This window comes from Pan troglodytes, chromosome 14 (assembly GCF_028858775.2).
Source record: "Pan troglodytes isolate AG18354 chromosome 14, NHGRI_mPanTro3-v2.0_pri, whole genome shotgun sequence".
Classification (NCBI taxonomy): Eukaryota; Metazoa; Chordata; class Mammalia; order Primates; family Hominidae; genus Pan; species Pan troglodytes.
This window is the reverse complement of record NC_072412.2, coordinates 118,424,160-118,443,155: the sequence shown is the minus strand read 5'-3', so window position 1 is coordinate 118,443,155 and position 18,996 is coordinate 118,424,160. Positions and strand designations below refer to the sequence as shown.

The following is an 18,996-nucleotide window of genomic DNA, read 5'->3' as shown; positions in this document are numbered from 1 at the left end:
AGAACTTGCGCGGCCAGAAAGCCTCCAGCACCTCAAGGTGCCAAGAAACGCTCTCGGGTTCCGCTGCGGGTTTTAACTTTTGCTTCATGCATCCTTAATGTTAGGGGCAATGGTTAATAATTAATTAAATATTTACCAAAGATTTTCTCAGTGTTCTTCAGTGTAGCTCCTCTAAGCAGCAAGTTTTCCGATCCTAAGGGCCTGTAAAGATACGATGATCAGAAATGATGCGGACACGAAGGCAAGTGGGCAGGGCGGGGGGCAAGAGGCAGAGGCGAAACCCACTTGTTTGCTCAACAGATCTCATTTTCAGAGGAGATAGCATACACGGAGGTTTGCTTATATTCAGATGATTAAGTCAGCCCAGGTCCATGTGAACAGATGTGGTCTTATCTTTGGGGGACGAACACATGGCTCCAGGAGTAGCGGCAAGGGCCTCCCATTGGCGCACGCGGGACCTCAGGCCCCACCCAGACCCACTGAGCTGCGCCCGACAGCCTCAGCAACACTCCCCGAGAGACCTCTAGAGCAGGGGTCCCTGAGGTGGCCCCACCAGTGCCGTCAGCAGCACCTGGAGCCAGTCAGGAACCATCACACTAGTCAGGAAGATCGTCCCAGGCCTACCGAGTCAGAACCTGAAACCCTGGGGTGGGGCCCAGCAGCCCTCTCCTAACAAGCCTCAGGTTGAGAACAGCTGCACTGGAAGGAAGGTCCCAGAATGTTCTGGAAAGGCTAAAGAGGGGTGGATGTGAAATAAAATAAAAGTCACTCAACTTTCAACTGTTTCTTTTTTTTTTTTTTTTTTTTGCAACAGGGTCTGTCGCCCAGGCTGGGGGCACGATCATAGCTCATTGCAGCCTTGACCTCCTGGGCTCAGGTGAACTTGAGCTTTGGCCGCCCAAAGTGCTGAGATTACAGTTGGGCATCCCCATGCCCAGCCTCAATTGTTTCTATTACATCCTCAGTGAGATTCAGGGAGTCCCATGAAACACAGTCTTATTCCTGGAGACAAAGGCTGATACTCTATCCGGCCATTAGAAACACTGGTAGCCACACTGCAAAGCTCCTCTGAATGGGGGGACCTGTAAATCTGGGACAATCCATGCATGGCTGCTTTGGGGGAAAACAAGCAACAGCCAAAGAACTTAAAAATCTCACACATGGAGGAACAAGCCCCGCTCTGCGCACTGAAGCCACATGAGCAGCAGGCAGGGTCTCTGCCATCAGGGGCTTATATTCTTGATATAACAGGGTTCCCTGCTGATGGAAAAATAATCTCTTCTCATTTCCTAAGTAGTAAGGGAGAAATAAGCAGCAAGATTCAAATGTATAAATTTTGCTATTGATAACATCCAGAGGATTGCTTCAGAGGGTAAAGGGTCAAAAGTGTTTGCTGAAGTTTGCTTTTCATTTATCATTGTATTTACTGTCCTTCTATCATGGAAAATTAAGAACCTACTGAATATTATGAATGTAAAATGCATGCAGTATATTTGGTCGATAGACCTCAGAACTGCATCCAGCTGAAGACAGGCAGAGTGGGGCTGTCTACCCCAGGCTGCGGCTGAGGGCTCCACGCGCGTCCTCCCCGGCAATCACTAAAAATGGAGCTCCCAGGCTGCATATGGGTTGTCTGGCTGTGTTATAAGGACTGTCAGCTTCTTTTTGCAACACACTTATAATAATTCCTGCCATGTGTTTACGAAAACAAACAGCGTTTTTAAAAAGTGACTCAGGGAAGTCTAAAAATAATTTACTTGGAAAAGTACTTTGCTTCTAGTTAGGACAGAAGGAAGAAGAAACGTCACTCTGAATGGATTGAGAATTTGGGTGCGTAATTCTTAACTGTCCACATCACAAATTTACAAACATCTTCAATAATCTAAATATTAAAAGTCTATGGAATACCATAAATATTTAAAAGTGAAACTAGGCCAGGCGCGGTGGCTCATGCCTATAATCCCAATACTCTAGGAGGCCGAGGTGGGTGAATCACCTGAGGGCGTTTTGAGACTAGCTTGACCGACATGGCAAAACCCCATCTCCACTATAAATACAAAAATTAGCTGGGCATGGTGGCACACGCCTGTAATCCTAGCTACTCAGGAAGCTGAGGCAGGAGAATTGCTTGAACCCGGGAGGTGGAGGCTGCAGTGAGCTGAGACAGCGCCACTGCACTCCAGACTGGTGACAGAGCGAGACTCTGTCTCCAATAAAATAAAATAAAATATATAAAATAAAAGTGAAACCAGAGTTAGTATCAAAATGCAAAATACATTAGCAATTATCGTCCCAAGTTGTTCAGCAATAAACTTGGTCTAACTATAAAGATGAAAAGCCTGCAATGTTTACTATTTTGGATTCATCCCATAGGTAATATGAATAAGCCTAAGTCTGTTCAAACACAAATTAATTCTCACGGCACACAGAAATACAAGAGATTTCTCCAAAGAAAGGAGGAATTTACCTTTAGAACAGTATATACGTAGGCAAACCAAGGCAAGGCCACTATCAGTTCTCAAAAGCACCTCCTAGCCTGCTGATGGGTAATGATAACAAACACATGCTAAGAAGTGCACAAATGGTTTTCTTAAAACAGTAGCTCCTGGAGACTTACAAGGAGCTAAGCATTGCAGGAACTATTCACTTTGCAGTAGTTTCCCAGTGAGTGTGTTTCTGTGTCTGGGAGATGTGTTGTTTAACACACAATGCCGTACCTACCCAGACATCAACAACTTGGAGAGTGCTTACAATGGAAGAAAAATCATTTCCCTAACAAGTGGAGTTTATGAAGAAGATGCAACTTTAAAACCCAGTGAAAGCCAATTCCCTAAACTGTGACATTCAAATATCTCGTCAGCAACAAATGCTAGATCTTGAAATAATGTCAGGGAAAATATCCCTAGGCCTGGGAGGTGGGCACTGCTCAGAGCAGGGCTCAGCACAGGCTGGCTCTCAGCTGAGGCTGCCTCGGGGCCACAGATGAGGTGTCTGAGGGTCGCTGTTTCCTCATGGGTATGCGATGTGACTGCCGCTGGGTCCATGCTGGTGAACGGGAAGGCACAGCAGCCAACCGTGAGCTGCCCCGGCCTTGCCCCGGCTACCGATTCCACCTTCTCAGGTAGGTGTGAGCCCCAGATAGGCCTTGAGCCAGTAATGCACCCCAGAATGATGGTGAGTGGATGAACAGATTCCCAAAAACGGCCTCCAAATGAGAAGTCTTTCAACTTCATATCTGAAGACAAATCAGTACCCGGATCATGAAAGGGCATTTCTCCCAGGGAAGCTGTACTCTGCCCTTCACTTTGAAACTGCTCCACGGGACCCTGACGCCTCCCGGCCTGTGAGACAACCCTCTCGGCAGAGTCTTGCGCGAAAACTTGTTCCACGAGCATCACTAACTTGTCAACATTCACAGACGTGTGCCTGAGACAAACCAGAGACGAGAGAGGAGCCCGGCCCTGTGGGAACGTGGAACTCCACCTTCCAAATCTACCAGAGCAGCCGCCGTGGAAACCCGCGTCCGTCAAAGAATGCATTTCTAACGCAACAAGGGAGGTGACCGCGGCCAAGGCATCCGCAGAGGCACTCACCTCACCACGGGGTCATTCAGGTCACTGTAAACGTTGATGCGACCCACAAACCTGGCGACAGAAAAGCCACGTTACTGACCGGACGCGCCCAGCGGCCCCCCGGAAGCGCGCGCCTGGCCCGCCTGCCTTCTGTGAGCCACACGTCGTCACCTGGCCCGCTCCGTGTGCGGCTAAAGCAGCCCCGCTCCAGCCCCTTCCCTTGTGGTACTTTCTGTTCTGATCAGCCCAAGGCTTCGGTGATTTTCCTTAACCCACAGTTTACAAACGTCTTCCGTAAAATAAAGAAAACTTATTCTTTTTTTTCCCCGCAAATATAGTTCCATGAAGCCACTTCAAATATTTGTATAAAAAGCTACAAATCTGAGTGGTACAAGTCTATGAGAATAAATAAGTAATGTATTTTTGACTCAGTCTTAATCTTTAAGCAGTGATTTACATTCTCTTTCCAAACCACCACATGGCTGGACTACTTGGAGTGAAAAAGCAAGAGCAATGTTGAGGGCATAAAAAACCGTTTCTAAAGAACCCAAAGCTCCCGCTTACTTGTAGAGGTCGGGCTGGGGCTGCTCACACTCGATGGTGGCGTGAAGTCTGCCGATATCCTCCTCTGTGTGGAAGCCTTTGGTGTCCTGGACCGCGTAATGCGTCTACAAATGCGCAAGACATGTGAGCTCACCGCCAAAACGCTCAACACAAACCCAGACGCTGGTGCCTCCAACCAAGTGATTACAAAGCCTGGCTGATCCTATGAGTTTGTAAATGTTTAATAGTTACAGAAAGATAAGGTACTACTGTTATTCCTGCATCTATCAGGTGCCAGAAAATTCTCATCCTTCCATTCTTACCCAGTGTCCTCCACTTAAAACAGGACAGATAGCAATGCTCGAATTCTTCAAGGGTGGACACTGATTTATCTGTCATAGTAGTAGCTATTAATTAGGAAACAAATCCAGGACCTGAAATATCCCTTTCCTTTTACAGAACGCCCTGTTGTTTACGGGGAGCGGTCACAGGATCACTTCACTTCATTTTCACTTCTCGGCAACAACCTGCCTGTGCCCGTTGCTGTTGGGTGGCACAGGCCTTCTACTTAACTGTTCACGTGGCCTGGGCCGGGGGGCTCCTCAAGCCTGCCTGAACGTCAGTTTTACCCAGAGCTTCTGAAGCACCTGATTCCTGGGCTCAGCCCTAGAGTTTCTGATGCAGTGGGTCTAGGGAGGGCCTGAGAACTGCACTTCTAATATGGTGCCCAGTGATGCCGATGCTGCTGCTCTCAGAACACATTTTGAGGCCTGGTGACCTCAGTAGCATCTGTGAGCACCAGCAGGTCGGATGAAGGCCCACCTGAGGTGGGCATGAGGGCTGCACCGGCCCTGCCTTGGGAGGAGAGAGGAGAAACTTGTGCCCAGGGATCTGCGAAGAGGCAACAGCATCTCTGAATCCCTTCCTGTGTTTCTTTCTAGTCGAGGAGTATTGGACAAATAAAACACAGGAATCAGAACAAATGGGAGAAACAACCACTGCATCATCACCAAGTGCACAAATCAGGGGGACACGGTCACTGCTCCGTCACCAAGCACACAAATGATCACCGTTCCGTCACCAAGCGCACCAACGGTCACCGCCCCGTCACCAAGCGCACCAACGGTCACCGCCCCGTCACCAAGCGCACCAACGGTCACCGCCCCGTCACCAAGCGCACCAACGGTCACCGCCCCGTCACCAAGCGCACCAACGGTCACCGCCCCGTCACCAAGCGCACCAACGGTCACCGGCCCGTCACCAAGCGCACCAACGGTCACCGCCCCGTCACCAAGCGCACCAACGGTCACCGGCCCGTCACCAAGCGCACCGACGGTCACCGGCCCGTCACCAAGCGCACCGACGGTCACCGCCCCGTCACCAAGAGCACCGACGGTCACCGCCCCGTCACCAAGCGCACCGACGGTCACCGCCCCGTCACCAAGCGCACCGACGGTCACCGCCCCGTCACCAAGAGCACCGACGGTCACCGCCCCGTCACCAAGCGCACACACGGTCACCGCCATGTCACCAAGCGCACAAACGGTCACTGTTCCATCACCAAGCACACCAACGGTCACTGCCCCGTCACCAAGCACACAAATCAGGGGGCGCTTATTTTCTAAATTCAGTGGGAATTTTCTAATCTTATCCTCACAAGAGCCCCTGAGAGATAGGGTTGTCCCCATTTCACAAATGTGAAGAGTCCAGAGAAGTGAACAGGCCTGTGCAGTCACGTGAGCCCCACGGGATCCAAACAGAGGTCGGGTGGACCCTTCCCACGCCCCTACTCTGCTTTTAAGGAAAGGGCTCAAATAATTCCAGTCCCTCAAGCTAAACAAAATGCACAAAAAGGACATTAGAGAACACAAAACTATAATGCAAACTGCAAAGCCACAAAAGGTCAAAGTGCAATAGCTGTTTTAACATCTTCCACAACTGCTACAACATTTCATCTGGACAAACATGGTGTATCTGGAGACCCACAGCATCTGTTCACTAGCATGGCTGGGATTCGTCTGAGCCTGACCAGCCACAGTCTGCAGGGAAGGGGTGTAAAGGCAGCGACTGGCTGCAGAGAGTGTGAAGGGCTCACAAGGTCTCTGGGTGGATGGAACCTCAACCTCCTCCCAGGTTCCAGAGGGACCAACACCCGCTTACAGCGAATACCTGAATCATCCAGGGATTCCGACCCCCTAGAAGCTGCTGACAATCTTTTAGGTTAGCGTGTTCATTCTCCTGGGATATGCTACACAGAAAATGTGAAAGCTAATTTAACTGAAAAAGATCCACAGGTTTTTCATTTATCAATTCATGATACATATCATGAATTATCTATGAAAGAGTAGCATATCCTTCAGTGATTTTGTAAAGAAAATGTCTCTATCTCATAGTAGAAATGGCCTATATCCATACGTATTACCTAAATACCATTTTAGAGTTGCACTTTTGTGAGCTGATGACTTAGTTGAATCCACTGAGCTATGCTCACTTTCATAAACTCCTTAGAAACTTCCAGATTTTTTAAATAAGAAGAATCTTAAAATTAATGGTGCTATATCTTTTCTTGTATGATTGACAATTAAAATTCTTGTAGCATCAACTGCCCGTGCAGAATTTTATACTGAGTGCAGGAAATTACTTATGTAGTAATTTCAGAAAATCCTGACTAAGATACATTCACAAAAAGACACTCATTGAAGTAACAGGCAAAATCTAGAATCGTGTGTGACTTTTCACATAATTCTAGGCCAGTTTTCACACTAATTTTAACTAATAAAATGAAAATTCTTAAAATTCCAACAATCTATTCATTAAATCCTGAATTTGGTACATTAGCTAATTGACACAGGTTAACACTGAAGTTATTTTTGTTAACCTGAGGTAATTGGTTGTTACAGACATTGAGACTGGAAAGAAAAAGTGAAAAGGAAATGGGGAGGTGTAGGTCAAAAAACACAAGATAGTATTATTTAGGATGAACTGTCCAAAAACCCAACGTACAACATGAGGACTAGAGTGGACAAGAGCGTGCTGGGCTCAGGGCTTCTGCTGCACTGAGGGGACAAGAGCATGTTGGGCTCAGAGTTTTTGCTGCACTGAGGGGACAAGAGTGTGTTGGGCTCAGGGCTTTTGCTGCACTGAGGGGACAAGAGCGTGTTGGGCTCAGGGTTTCTGCTGCGCTGAGAGGACAAGAGCGTGCTGGGCTCAGGGTTTTGCAGCATCGAGTAGGTTATGGCTGCTCCTGCATGGGTGCCAGGGGAGAGAATGGGAAATCAGTGAGATGTGGGTGTGTTAATTTGTTGCACTCTAATAACAACTTCACCATAAAAATATGTATCTTATAACATCATAATATATGCCTCAAATATACACAATACAATTTATTTTTAAAAAGGAAAAAGAAGAAAGTGGAAAATAGGAGGAAGGAAAAGTGAGGAAAAACTTGGCTGGTGTAACTCCCTGGGTTTTCACTGGACACACTGAAAACGGTGACTTTTCAAACAGGATGTTAGTTTCTGTGGCCACATGGGCACAGTCCGAAGCAGGACAGGAAGATCCTGCCATGGAGTCTAACGAAAAGGCCCCTTACTTTATGGCTGGATTCTCCATCCAAGCTGGCGGTGGTGACGTGGCATGTCCCATCTCCCCGGTTGCTGGAAAGGAAGATCAAGTCGCAGGGAAAGGTCTCGTCCTCCTTGACCATGACAATGTCCCCAACCTACAGGACAAAGCAGAAAGGACGGTCAATGGAAAGCCCCTCCGTGAAAGCTCGCCCGTCCTGTGGGACTGCTTCCCTCAAGCTGCTCATCTATTCACAGGAAGACACGGGGATGTGGACATGGTTTCAGGAAAAGACTCTTGCCAGACATTCTGCTGGGACCAAGGAAAGACCAGGTCAGGTTTCCATGTTCTAACTTCCGCAGCAAAAACATAGACAAACACCTGTAACAAGGTTATCTTTGATTCAGATCAAGACGACGAGTTGGAGTGTTCTGTGAGCGTGGCCAAGTGGGAAGTACTCCTGTGAGAAGTTTTGATCTAAATCTAGGCGTTTTATGAACCAGGTAATCGAGTTCTGAGAGCTTCCTGATCAACAGAACCAAGGCGCTGCCCAGATCATCAAAGCATGAGGACAAATAAAGCAAAAGTGGCAACAACATTTCAAAAACTAAAGTAAAAATCAATCACAGAAAGTTGATCATGTGGGTTTTTAATTAAAGGTCATGGTCTAGTTTGTGTCTGTATCCATTTTATTTCATCAGTGAGGAAGGCATCTCAGTGGCCTGGGCTGTGGCTGTTGTGTCTGAAGGGTGAGGAAGGCATCACAGGTCTGGACTGTGTGTCTGAAGGGTGAGGAAGGCATCACAGGTCTGGACTGTGTGTCTGAAGGGTGAGGAAGGCATCACAGGTCTGGACTGTGTGTCTGAAGGGTGAGGAAGGCATCACAGGTCTGGACTGTGTGTCTGAAGGGTGAGGAAGGCATCACAGGTCTGGACTGTGTGTCTGAAGGGTGAGGAAGGCATCACAGGTCTGGACTGTGTGTCTGAAGGGTGAGGAAGGCATCACAGGTCTGGACTGTGTGTCTGAAGGGTGAGGAAGGCATCACAGGTCTGGACTGTGTGTCTGAAGGGTGAGGAAGGCATCTCAGTGGCCTGGACTGTGTGTCTGAAGGGTGAGGAAGGCATCTCAGTGGCCTGGACTGTGTGTCTGAAGGGTGTGGAAGGCATCGCAGATCTGGACTGTGTGTCTGAAGGGTGAGGAAGGCATCTCAGTGGCCTGAACTGTGTGTCTGAAGGGTGTGGAAGGTATCACAGATCTGGACTGTGTGTCTGAAGGGCGAGGAAGGCATCTCAGTGGCCTGGACTGTGTGTCTGAAGGGTGAGGAAGCCATCGCAGATCTGGACTGTGTGTCTGAAGGGTGAGGAAGCCATCGCAGATCTGGGCTGCGTGTCTGAAGGGCGAGGAAGCCAACGCAGATCTGGGCTGCGTGTCTGAAGGGGAAACGATCATCAGAACCCTTGAGTGAGTCACTGCAGGGCTCCGGCCAGTCTCACTGCCACTCGGGAGGCATGCCAGGATCAGGGCGTCACCTGCTTCTGTCTACACTGCAAACAGAGGTCTCTGTCCCACTACACGATGGTCACAGCACACTGCGAATTTGTGAGACTTTAAAATCAGAGGGTTACTCTTCCCAAATGGACCTTTGGGTTTAGTAAAATCCCTATCAAAATCCCAACAAGGATTTTTATAGATATAAATGAGCTAATTCTAAAATTTATATGGGAAGGCACAGGCTCTAGAATAGCTAAAACAACCTTGAAAAAGAAGATTGAGGGGGAAGGAATACGTATCCCCAATGTCCAGGCTTCTGAGATAGCTACAGAGACCAACAGTGTGGGATTGGTGGACATGGGCATGGAGACCAATGGGACAGACCAGGGAACCAGAAACAGACCCACGCAAATGTGTTTAACTGACTGGGACAGAGTGCAAGCGCCACTCCGTGGAAGAGGGACAGCCAGCCATCCCCTGGTGCAGGGGCGACAGGACAGCCATGGGCAAAATAATAAGGACAGAAACAAACCTGACTGAAACCTCACACCTTATACAAAAATCATCTCAAAATGGATCATGAACTTAAATGTAAAACATGAAACTATAACACTTTTAGAAAGAAACATGGGAGAAAGTCTTTGGGTCTGGGACCAGGCAAAGAACGCTTCATTCAGGACGCTGAACGTACAGTCCTCAAAAGAAAAAAAAAAATCAGCCAGGCGTGGTGGCTCACCCCTGTAATCCCAGCACTTTGGGAGGCCGAGGCAGGCAGATCACTTGAGGCCAGCAGTTCAAAACTAGCCTGGGCAAAATGGTGAAACCCCATCTATACTAACACTAAAAAATTAGACAGGCATGGTGGTGCACGCCTGTAATCCCAGCTACTTGGGAGGCTAAGGCAGGAGAATAGCTTGAACCTGGGAGGTGGAGGTGGCAGTGAGCCAAGATTGCGCCACTGCATTCCAGCCTGGGCAACAAGAGCAAGACTCTGTCTCAAAAGAAATAATAATTAAAAAAAAAAAAGAAAAAAAATCAAGAAATTGGACTTGAACAAAATTAAAAACATTTGCTTTGTGAAATATCCTGCTGAGTATTAAAAATCATATATCTGACAAAGTATTACTATCTAGATTATATGACCTCTCAACATTTAACAGTAAAAAGAAGCTCAAAGAATCCAACTAGAAAAATGGATAAAAGACATGAAGAGTTATTTTTACTGACAAGGATACACAGATGTCAAATGAGCGTGAAAAGATGTCCCACAGAGCCATCAGGGACACATTTAAGCTGCACCGAGACATCAGGAACAGCAGTAACACCCAGTGCTGGTGAAGATGCTGGCAACGTCGTGCGTGGGAATGAAATGGGATGGCCATGCTGGAAAACCGTTTGGCAGTTCCTTTCAAAACCAAACGTGGATATGCTAGATGACCCAGCAATCCAACTCTTGAGCTTTTATGCAAAAGAAATGAAAACTAAATTCACAAGAAAACTTGCACACAAATATTCATAGCAGCTTTCTTGATAACAGCCCCAAACTAGAAAAATCGAAAAGCCCTTCAACTTGTGAATGGTGAAACTGCAGTATGCCCCCATCATGGAACGCTCCTTAGCAATACAAGGGAAGGAATGGCTGGTGCACAGACTTCGTGAATCCCGAGGGAATTAGACTGCCTGAAAACAGCCAACCCCAAAAGGTCACAGGCTGCAGGATTCTCTTTATATCATATCCTTGAGATGACAAAATCTTAGAGCTGGGCAGCACATCCGGGCAAATGGAACACAGGATGCCTGTGTTTTATTTCTTACTACCACATGTGATCCTGTAATTACCTCGAAATAAAAAGTTTAATTAAAAAAGAAAAACTAATTAAAGGATTGCTTTTCTAGGACGCTCTAGCACTCTCAAAGGCCTGAGCCATTACGACCGATGGAAGCTGGATGTCTGCTGTTGTAGGAAAAGCCTGATCTTTTCTTTCTCGTCCTGAGTAGCCTGTTTAGCATCCTCTCGGTTACGACACACAGGATACAGAGCTGGCATTTCCCACAGGAGACCGATACATTAAAAATTCAATTTTCTGTGGGCAGACACTGTTTAGGTCTATTTTTTAAGAAAGATGTTTAGCTACAAGTATGAAGGCTTTGCAAGGGAAATATAATCGTTAAAGGAAATGGCGTTGAAGGCCTGGGACCGGATGCCTGCTGACACAGGCATGGAGCTCGCGGCTGTTCCCCAGGCCAGGGCCATCTGCTCTCTGAACCCCCGACCTCTAGGGAAACATCACTCATCTGAACTCACTGAAGGGAAAAGCTGTCTCAGAAGCATTTAAACACCTGGATAGCACGTTTATAAGTGAAAATGTTTAAATGCTTAAAAGTACATTTGGTGACGTGTGTGATACACAGAACAGTGAGAACAAGGTGAGCGGTAGGGGGTTGGTGGTTGATGCTGGCTCCTCTGAAGGGCCTCTGAGTGCCTCCTGGGGTCCCGTCCCACTGGACAGGGAGGGGCTGCGGCCTTGTCCGGAGAGGTTCACTGAGCCCAGGCTGGCTGGGCTGCTTGGAGGCCCTCCCTCCAGGCTTCTGGAACGCGCCTGGCTCTCCACATGCACAGGACCCAGTGGGGTGCTCCCTGCCTCCCTCACCGAACCTCCTACGGCTCAGCTGGGAAAACAGCCAGGGAGGTAGTGGGGCTGCACGAGGGAGGGAGGCGTGGGAGTTGGAAAGAGCCAGGCAGGGTGCACGAGGACCAGTGGGGGCAGGAAGGGGCCGGTGTGGGCCTGGCACCTAGATCCACATCAGATGGGGGACTGGAGCAGGCTGCTGACCACTACCTTGACACAAACGTGAAAAACCACACTCATGGTTTCTACCTATAAAGGTGCTTCCAAATGACTAGTATAAGCTTGAAACTATCTCATTTAAATAATTTAATCACATATTTTAAAACATATTGAGATATTAGTTACACAGATAATTCATTTGAAACAGATTTAAAATGCAGCCTTCAAGAAGAACTGTAATATTCCCAACACAAAGAATCAATGTTTGAGGTGACGGACATCCCAGTTACCCTGACTTCATCATCACACATTGGTGTGCAGGCATCAAAATATCACATGGACCCCCAACTACGTACAACTATTATACATCAATAAAAAACAATTTTTTTGGCCGGATGCGGTGGCTTATGCCTGTAATTCCAGCACTTTGGGAGGCCAAGGCAGGCGGATCACAAGGTCAGGACATCGAGACCAGCCTGGCCAACATTTTGTTAAGACCCCATCTCTAATAAAAATGCAAAAATTAGCTGGGTGTGGTGGCAGGCGCTTGTAATCCCAGCTACTGGGGAGGCTGAGACAGGAGAATTGCTTGAATCTGGGGGCGGAGGTTGCAGTGAGCTGAGGTTGTGCCATTGCACTCCAGCCTGGGTGACAGAGCAAGACTCTGTCTCTTAAAAAATAAATAAATACATTTTTTTAAAAAATGCAATCTTCAATGAAGTTTTCTGTTCCAATTTTCATAAATTTCCACCTAGTCGAGTTTATATTGATATGATTTTATTATACTTTATTCTAAAACAAATTTTAGAAACAGTGTTTCCAGTCTTTCTCTGTCTTGATTGGTTCGTGTGTTCCCATAATTTTAAATTCCACCAATCCTGGTGTGGGATGAAATTCCACCAATCCTGGCATGGGATGCTGGTGATGGGGAGGCTGTGTGTGGGGATGGGGGTGGTGATAATAATTTTAAATTCCACCAATCCTGGCATGGGATGCCGGCAGAGGGAGGCTGTGTGTGGGGATGGGGGCAGTGATAATGATTTTATATTCCACCAATCCTGGTGTGGGATGCTGGCAGAGGGAGGCTGTGTGTGTGTGTGTGTGTGTGTGTGTGTGTGTGTGTGTGTGTGTGTTGGAAGGGGCAGTGGGTACATCCACCTAATGCTGCTGTGAACCTCAAACTGCTCTAAAAAGTCTATTAAACATAAACAAATAAAAATTAAAGGTAAAAAAAAAAAAGTAGTAGGGAGCTTGGGCCTACACCCAATAAAAAACATCTCAGTCTGTTTTACCAAAGAAAATAAAAACTTAAAAACATTTATTATTTGTATTTTAAAAATGTTTTAAGAGACAGGGTCTTTCTCGGTTGCCCAGGCTGGAGAGCAGTGGCTATTCACAGGCACGGTGAAGCCTCCTGAGTGGCCTCCGACTTCCAGGCTCAGCGATCCTCCTGCCTCAGCCTCCTGAGTAGCTGGGACTGGAGGCGCGAGCCACCGCACCTGGGTAAAACTTATTTTTTAAACAGTTACTGGACTTCACCAGCGTAAATGTGTCGGGTGTCACTTACTCGCAGCTTTCGACTTTGTTTCCGAACGAGCTTGCCGTGCTGAATGAAATGAACAGGACACTGGTTCATGGCATTGTCCGCTTTATGTCGAAGCCAGTCTTCATAACCCTAAAAAAAGGAAGGAAAGAAGGGAGAGAGGAAGCGGGGAGAGAGGGAAGGAGGAGAAAGGGAGGGAGAGACAGAAGGCTTGTGTTTAATTATGTCTAAGCATAATCCAAGCCTGTGGGGGTGTATTTTTCAGCATGAGGATGCACTACACACACTATCCTTGACAGAGCATCGGCATGTTCCACGGCAACGCGAGCTGCTTTAAATGTCTGCAGTTGTAGAACTTCAAAGACGTTGGAGAAGAATGCTCATCGAAGTGTGTATAAGTACTATACAACTGTACTTTTTGTGCCTATTCATGACATGGACTTAGGATAAATTCCTAAAAAAGAAGTGTCTGAAAGAAATGATGAGCAAGCCTTCCAGGCTCTTCACATCCACAACGAAAAGCCCGGAAGACGTGGAGCCAGTTACATTTCCACCCGCTGAGTGTCAACCTTCCGCTTGGAAAAGCCCCCACTGGCCATTCTTCTCTTTCATTAAAAACTGATTGTTATGAGATCTGGCAGCCCAGACTCTCGGTGAAACGCCGGCTTACTCTGTGACACCCGCAGCAGCCTTAAGGTTCTCTGTGCGTTTCCGCATCTGAGTAACCCACACGGGAAACATCCCATCGTGACTCCTGTGCACGCACAGGCAGGGCGCTGGAAAAGCAGCCTGAGCTAACCCTGACCCCGGCCGCGCTGCCGGACCTGGATGCCTTCCACAGGCGCAGACACGTGCACTCCGATTCCAACTACGAAGGCACACCCTCTGGTTGGACAGTCAGGTGGCATCTTGAAAGAAACGATAATAGGAGATGCTGCACACAGATGATTCCTGGGATGACGAACGTGCCTTTGTGTTTGGCGTTGCTGGGTGCAGGTGCCTTAGATAAGGATGGGGAATGCCGTTCTCAGTAACAATCCCCAGCATGTGAGAGACTGCACACCAGGGGCCTATGGGCGTCCACGTCCACCGCATCTAATGAGTGTCGAGATTGGAAACACAGCTCTGCCACACACAACACACAACACACAACCACGCAGGATGGCAGCAGGAAGCCTGTGCCACGGGCCCACTGCATGTGTGCTGAGACACACAACCACACAGGATGGCGGCAGGAAGCCTGTGCCACGGGCCCGCTGCAGGTAGGTTGCAAGAGCCTGTGGGGCAGGAGGCTCACTGGGGGCCTCCTCCCTGTGGGCCACGTGGCGGCATCAGTGGCCCTGTGACTGGAGTCTCCTCCGAAGGGAGCATAAACAAGTAACCCAAAACCTCCAGCTTCTGGAGAATTAAGAAGCCTGGGACGCATGGATATCCGAACGTGCGAGCTTTCTCCAGCTGTGACCATTAATAAGTGACACTGTGGCATCTGATTGCTTTTCAGAGATTCCTCCCAAATCGCTGAAATACTCTCTTTCTGGGGAAACTGAAGAACAGTCTTCCTGGAAGGTGGCAGTGGGTAGATGATTCCTGGGTTCATTAAACACACTTATTTAGCACCAACTGCATGCTCAGCAAGTGCCAGGCACCAGGGGCCCACAGACGAAAGACCTTGTCCCCAGAGCTGCTGCTCTCAGGATTGGTGGAGAAGAAACAGAAATAACTGCAAGTTCAATGCAGGTGAGAGACACCCAGGATCCCCGAGAAGCCCAGCGCCCGGGCTGCGGGAAGACGCCAAAGAGGAGGTGCCCAGGAATGCCCAGCGGTGAGGGAGTCCCCAGGGGCTGGCACTGCCCACCGGCCAGCCTGGCTGGGACGGGAAGGACACGTGGAGGCCCATGCATGTGACGGGCTGATCGGAGGGGCCCTGCACACGGCAGGGGAGGCTGGGCGCCACAGGGAAAGGCCGCTCTGGCAGGACCTGGGCGATGGCGGCGGCAGAGCCAGGTACAGTGAGATGCCCGTCAGTGCCCAGCGGAGACAGCGGGGAGATGGTGTGAAAAGAGAGGCGGGAACCTAAGAGAAAATCAGGGAGGCCTCTGTGAGTGCAGGGGGCTTTCCAAGGCAAGCGAGGAGGGGCCGGGAGCATGGGGACCCCAGCACAAACAGCCCTGCTGGAGCCACAGTGTGGGGAGGCCATTTGGGAAAGTCCCAGCTGCGGAGAGAGGCGCTGTTCCCGAGGAAGAGGGACAAGGAGGTCAGTAGTGGGGGAAGGTCGAGGGGGTGGGGGGGCTCTGGCACACACAGGTCCAGACCAGCAGTAGGGGAAGCAAGGCCATCCCCAGAGTGAAAGCTGGGTAGTAGGACGCGCGGGAGAGGAAGAGACCCCTCTGGGCAGCGGCAGGGGTGCTGGTGATGGGGCCCAGACCTGCAGCTCTGTTCATTTGCCGCCTTGCCCTGACCCCCTCTTAACATCCCCAAAACGCCCGCCCACTGCCCTGGGATGGGAGGGGACACAGCCAGGGAGGGGACATAGCCAGGCCGATGGGAGGGGACACAGCCAGGGATGGGGCACAGCCGGGCCAAGGACACCACATGTTGTCTGGGGCCGTGGTCTGCACAGTGTAGAGAGGCAGCCTCTGCATCCATGGGGGCTCGGGCTCCCCGGCCGCTGCCTCTCTGGCCCAGATGCGTCTTCAGAGCCGCCCTCCCTACTCCACGCTCTCCTCTCCTCTCCTCCAGGACACTCCTGGAGATCTCAGGAGTTTCCTGCTCAGTAGAGTCCCGGGAGGGATGGAATCCTTAACAAATGCAGAGAAGAGGACGCTGAAGAACAGTGCTACGCCTGCCTCCCGGGGCCAGGCTGGAAAGAACAGAGCCATAGAGCCTCAGCCCCTTGTTCTGCACCCCCGCGCCCCTTCTCTCTGCTCCCCTTGAGAGGCTCAGGGGTCTCCTTCCTGTCTGCAGCCTCTGCTCCTACCACACAGATGTATCACAGACAGCACGGGACGCCCTCACCTAATCTCCACGATGGGTTCCTGGAAACTGTGACTTTAGGCCCGAGGACACATGGCAGGTCCCCGAGTAACATCGTTTCCTTCAGCACCATTTCCTTGTGAAGTTGATGAGAAAACCCATCGTTTTGCTTAAAGTTGAAGTTTGCAAGAGCCTGCCACCGACATGAAGTGAGGCCTTATCCCAGGTAGGAGTTAAACTGCCTGAGTCACAGGCAGCGCGTCCTTGGGAAGCGTGAGTCTCCCTCATGTTCTGTTTTCCAGGCAGCACAGTTCGTTTCGTTACTGTGCTGTGTTCTGCCACGCACCGCAGCGGAGCTGTCCATTTCCTTACGGAGGGACACCAGGTTGCCCGAGTCCTTTGCTAATCAATGACAGCCACCATGAATATCCTAGTTCACGTATCCCGGTAGGCACGGCCGGCTCTGGCCTAGTGAAGACACACAGGCCCCATGTACTGACTGCACAGCTGCATGTTTATCATCTGCACTGGACCCTGTGTGTCCTCATCTCTGCCTGTGTCAGATGTTGCCAACTGCTGTGCTTGGTGGCTCCGCCACGCTCCTGCCGGCGGCCCGTGGTGCCTCCCTTGCCATGCCCTCTCCAGCCTTTCACATCTGAAAGCCAATCTTGTGGGTGTGAAACACAAATGTTCTCAGCAGCATTATTCAGAACAGCCAAAGAGTGGAAACACCCCAAATGTCCATCCACAGAGGATGCGTGATACACAAAATGCCAGGTACGTGCAGGGGACCGTGACTCATTCATCAGACGGAATGAAGCGCTGACGCCTGCTCAGATGCAGAGAAACCTTGAAAACATCATGCTGAGTGAAAGAGCCAGTCACAAAACACCGCCTATGAGCCGCGAGTACGAAATGTTTAGAATAGGCGACTCTACGGTGACAGAAACATGAGTCTTTGCCAGGGACGGGGAGGAGAAAATGGGGAGGGACTGAACACGTGTACAGGGAATCTGGGGGTGATAAAATGGATACATAGAGAGTAAAACTGAGACGTATTCTTCTCCATGTTAGTCACTGGCCTTATTTACTGGGGCTATGAAAAAAAAAGCAAAACCAAAAACAAACAAAAAAACAGCATCCCATTTGCTGGAGTCCATAAACAGCATGTTCTGTGGTGGTCAAGACGGTCAAGGATACAGAAAGGTTAAGTGACTCATCTGATCAGATCATCTCTGGGTGATTTGGGATGTGAAAACCACAGATTTCTTCTCGAACTCGCACGGTGCCAGACTAGCAACTAAATTATATAACATCTCTTATTTCGCTTCAAGTATCAATCTAACGCAGTTATAAAAATGAATTTCTACAACTTGGTTGAATTTTCTGTGAACTAGCTACAACAAACCAATCACCTCGCTTTGAATGAAAGGCAGTTCACATGGTGAAGATGATGATTGCTTCTTTTTCGTCTGTAAAATGCTTACCTGTTTGATAGCCGTCACAGTAATGACAAAGAAGAGTGGAAGTCCGCTTGTCACTGGGCTTGTGGGTGTATCAATAATCAACTGCAGAAAGAGAGAATTGTAAAATCATCTTCAAAAACGCAAATGAGTGACTTCAGGCAGGTTAGTTTGCCCTGAGCCAGCACCTCCCATTCCCTTTGACTTATTTAAAGACCTTTGCTGGCACCTGACTGCCCACCACGGGAGATAGCAAGTCAATCGTCCTATTTCACTGACTGTTAAAATGAGGGCACCTTTTTTAAATTAAGGCACATGCTCAAGGAAACCACCGAGAGTGGCAGACCCAGGCTGAAGTCGGGGCACGCCTTGTGTTAATTCACCCCACGGCCTCAGTGTCACATTTTAATTACATGATTTGAATAATTTAATGTTGGAAAAATTTTTAAAGTCCTTCAGTAGCATTTTGTATGATTTAGAAAAATTAGAGTGCTGTTCTTAAAACACATTTGGCACATTGCTCCCTAACTCATACCCCGAGATATTTTTTCACTCTTTTTTTTCTTTCCTTTAAACTCTCTTTTCATGTGTACTGTCTTTGGATTTTCTTTCTTTCTCTTTCTCTTTTTTTTTTTTTTTTTGAGACAGTCTCGCTCTGTCGCCAGGCTGGAGTGTAGTGGCACGATCTCAGCTCACTGCAACCTCCCACTCCTGGGTTCAAGCGATTCTCCTGCCTCAGCCTCCCGCGTAGCTGGGACTACAGGTGTGCGCCACCACACCCAGCTAATTTTTGTATTTTTAGTAGAGACAGGGTTTAGCCGTGCTGGCCAGGATGGTCCCTATCTCTGGACCTCGTGATCCTCCCAGAGTGCTGGGATTACAGGCGAGCCACTGTGCCCGGCCTGGATTTTCTTTAGAGCATCCACACACACTTCGGAAGAGTAAAGTAAGTGTAACGATGCATAGCTTGGCAGTGAACTTGTCCAAAAGATGACAAAGCTCTGATTTCCCCTCTGGTACTAGAAGGAAAGGGGCAGGAAAGGCTGTCACCAACTTAA

The 18,996-nt window shown here is 48.9% G+C and overlaps 1 protein-coding gene across 14 annotated transcripts in view; it reads right to left on the bottom strand.

Annotated features, from left to right (window-relative positions):
- ATP11A (ATPase phospholipid transporting 11A) overlaps positions 1–18,996 on the bottom strand; it is a 198,081-nt gene that overhangs the window by 63,163 nt on the left and 115,922 nt on the right. For 13 of the 14 annotated variants that reach the window (XM_009427269.5, XM_509744.9, XM_009427270.5 and 10 more), the window contains 6 exons: positions 17,963–18,043; positions 13,527–13,634; positions 7,708–7,836; positions 4,137–4,240; positions 3,594–3,644; positions 137–201 (listed from right to left, as the gene is read on the bottom strand). In XM_009427269.5, coding sequence (XP_009425544.3) covers positions 137–201; positions 3,594–3,644; positions 4,137–4,240; positions 7,708–7,836; positions 13,527–13,634; positions 17,963–18,043 — 538 coding nt within the window. Of the gene's footprint in view, positions 1–136; positions 202–3,593; positions 3,645–4,136; positions 4,241–7,707; positions 7,837–13,526; positions 13,635–17,962; positions 18,044–18,996 lie in introns of those variants that run through there. The other variant, XM_063792362.1, reaches the window with a different exon arrangement.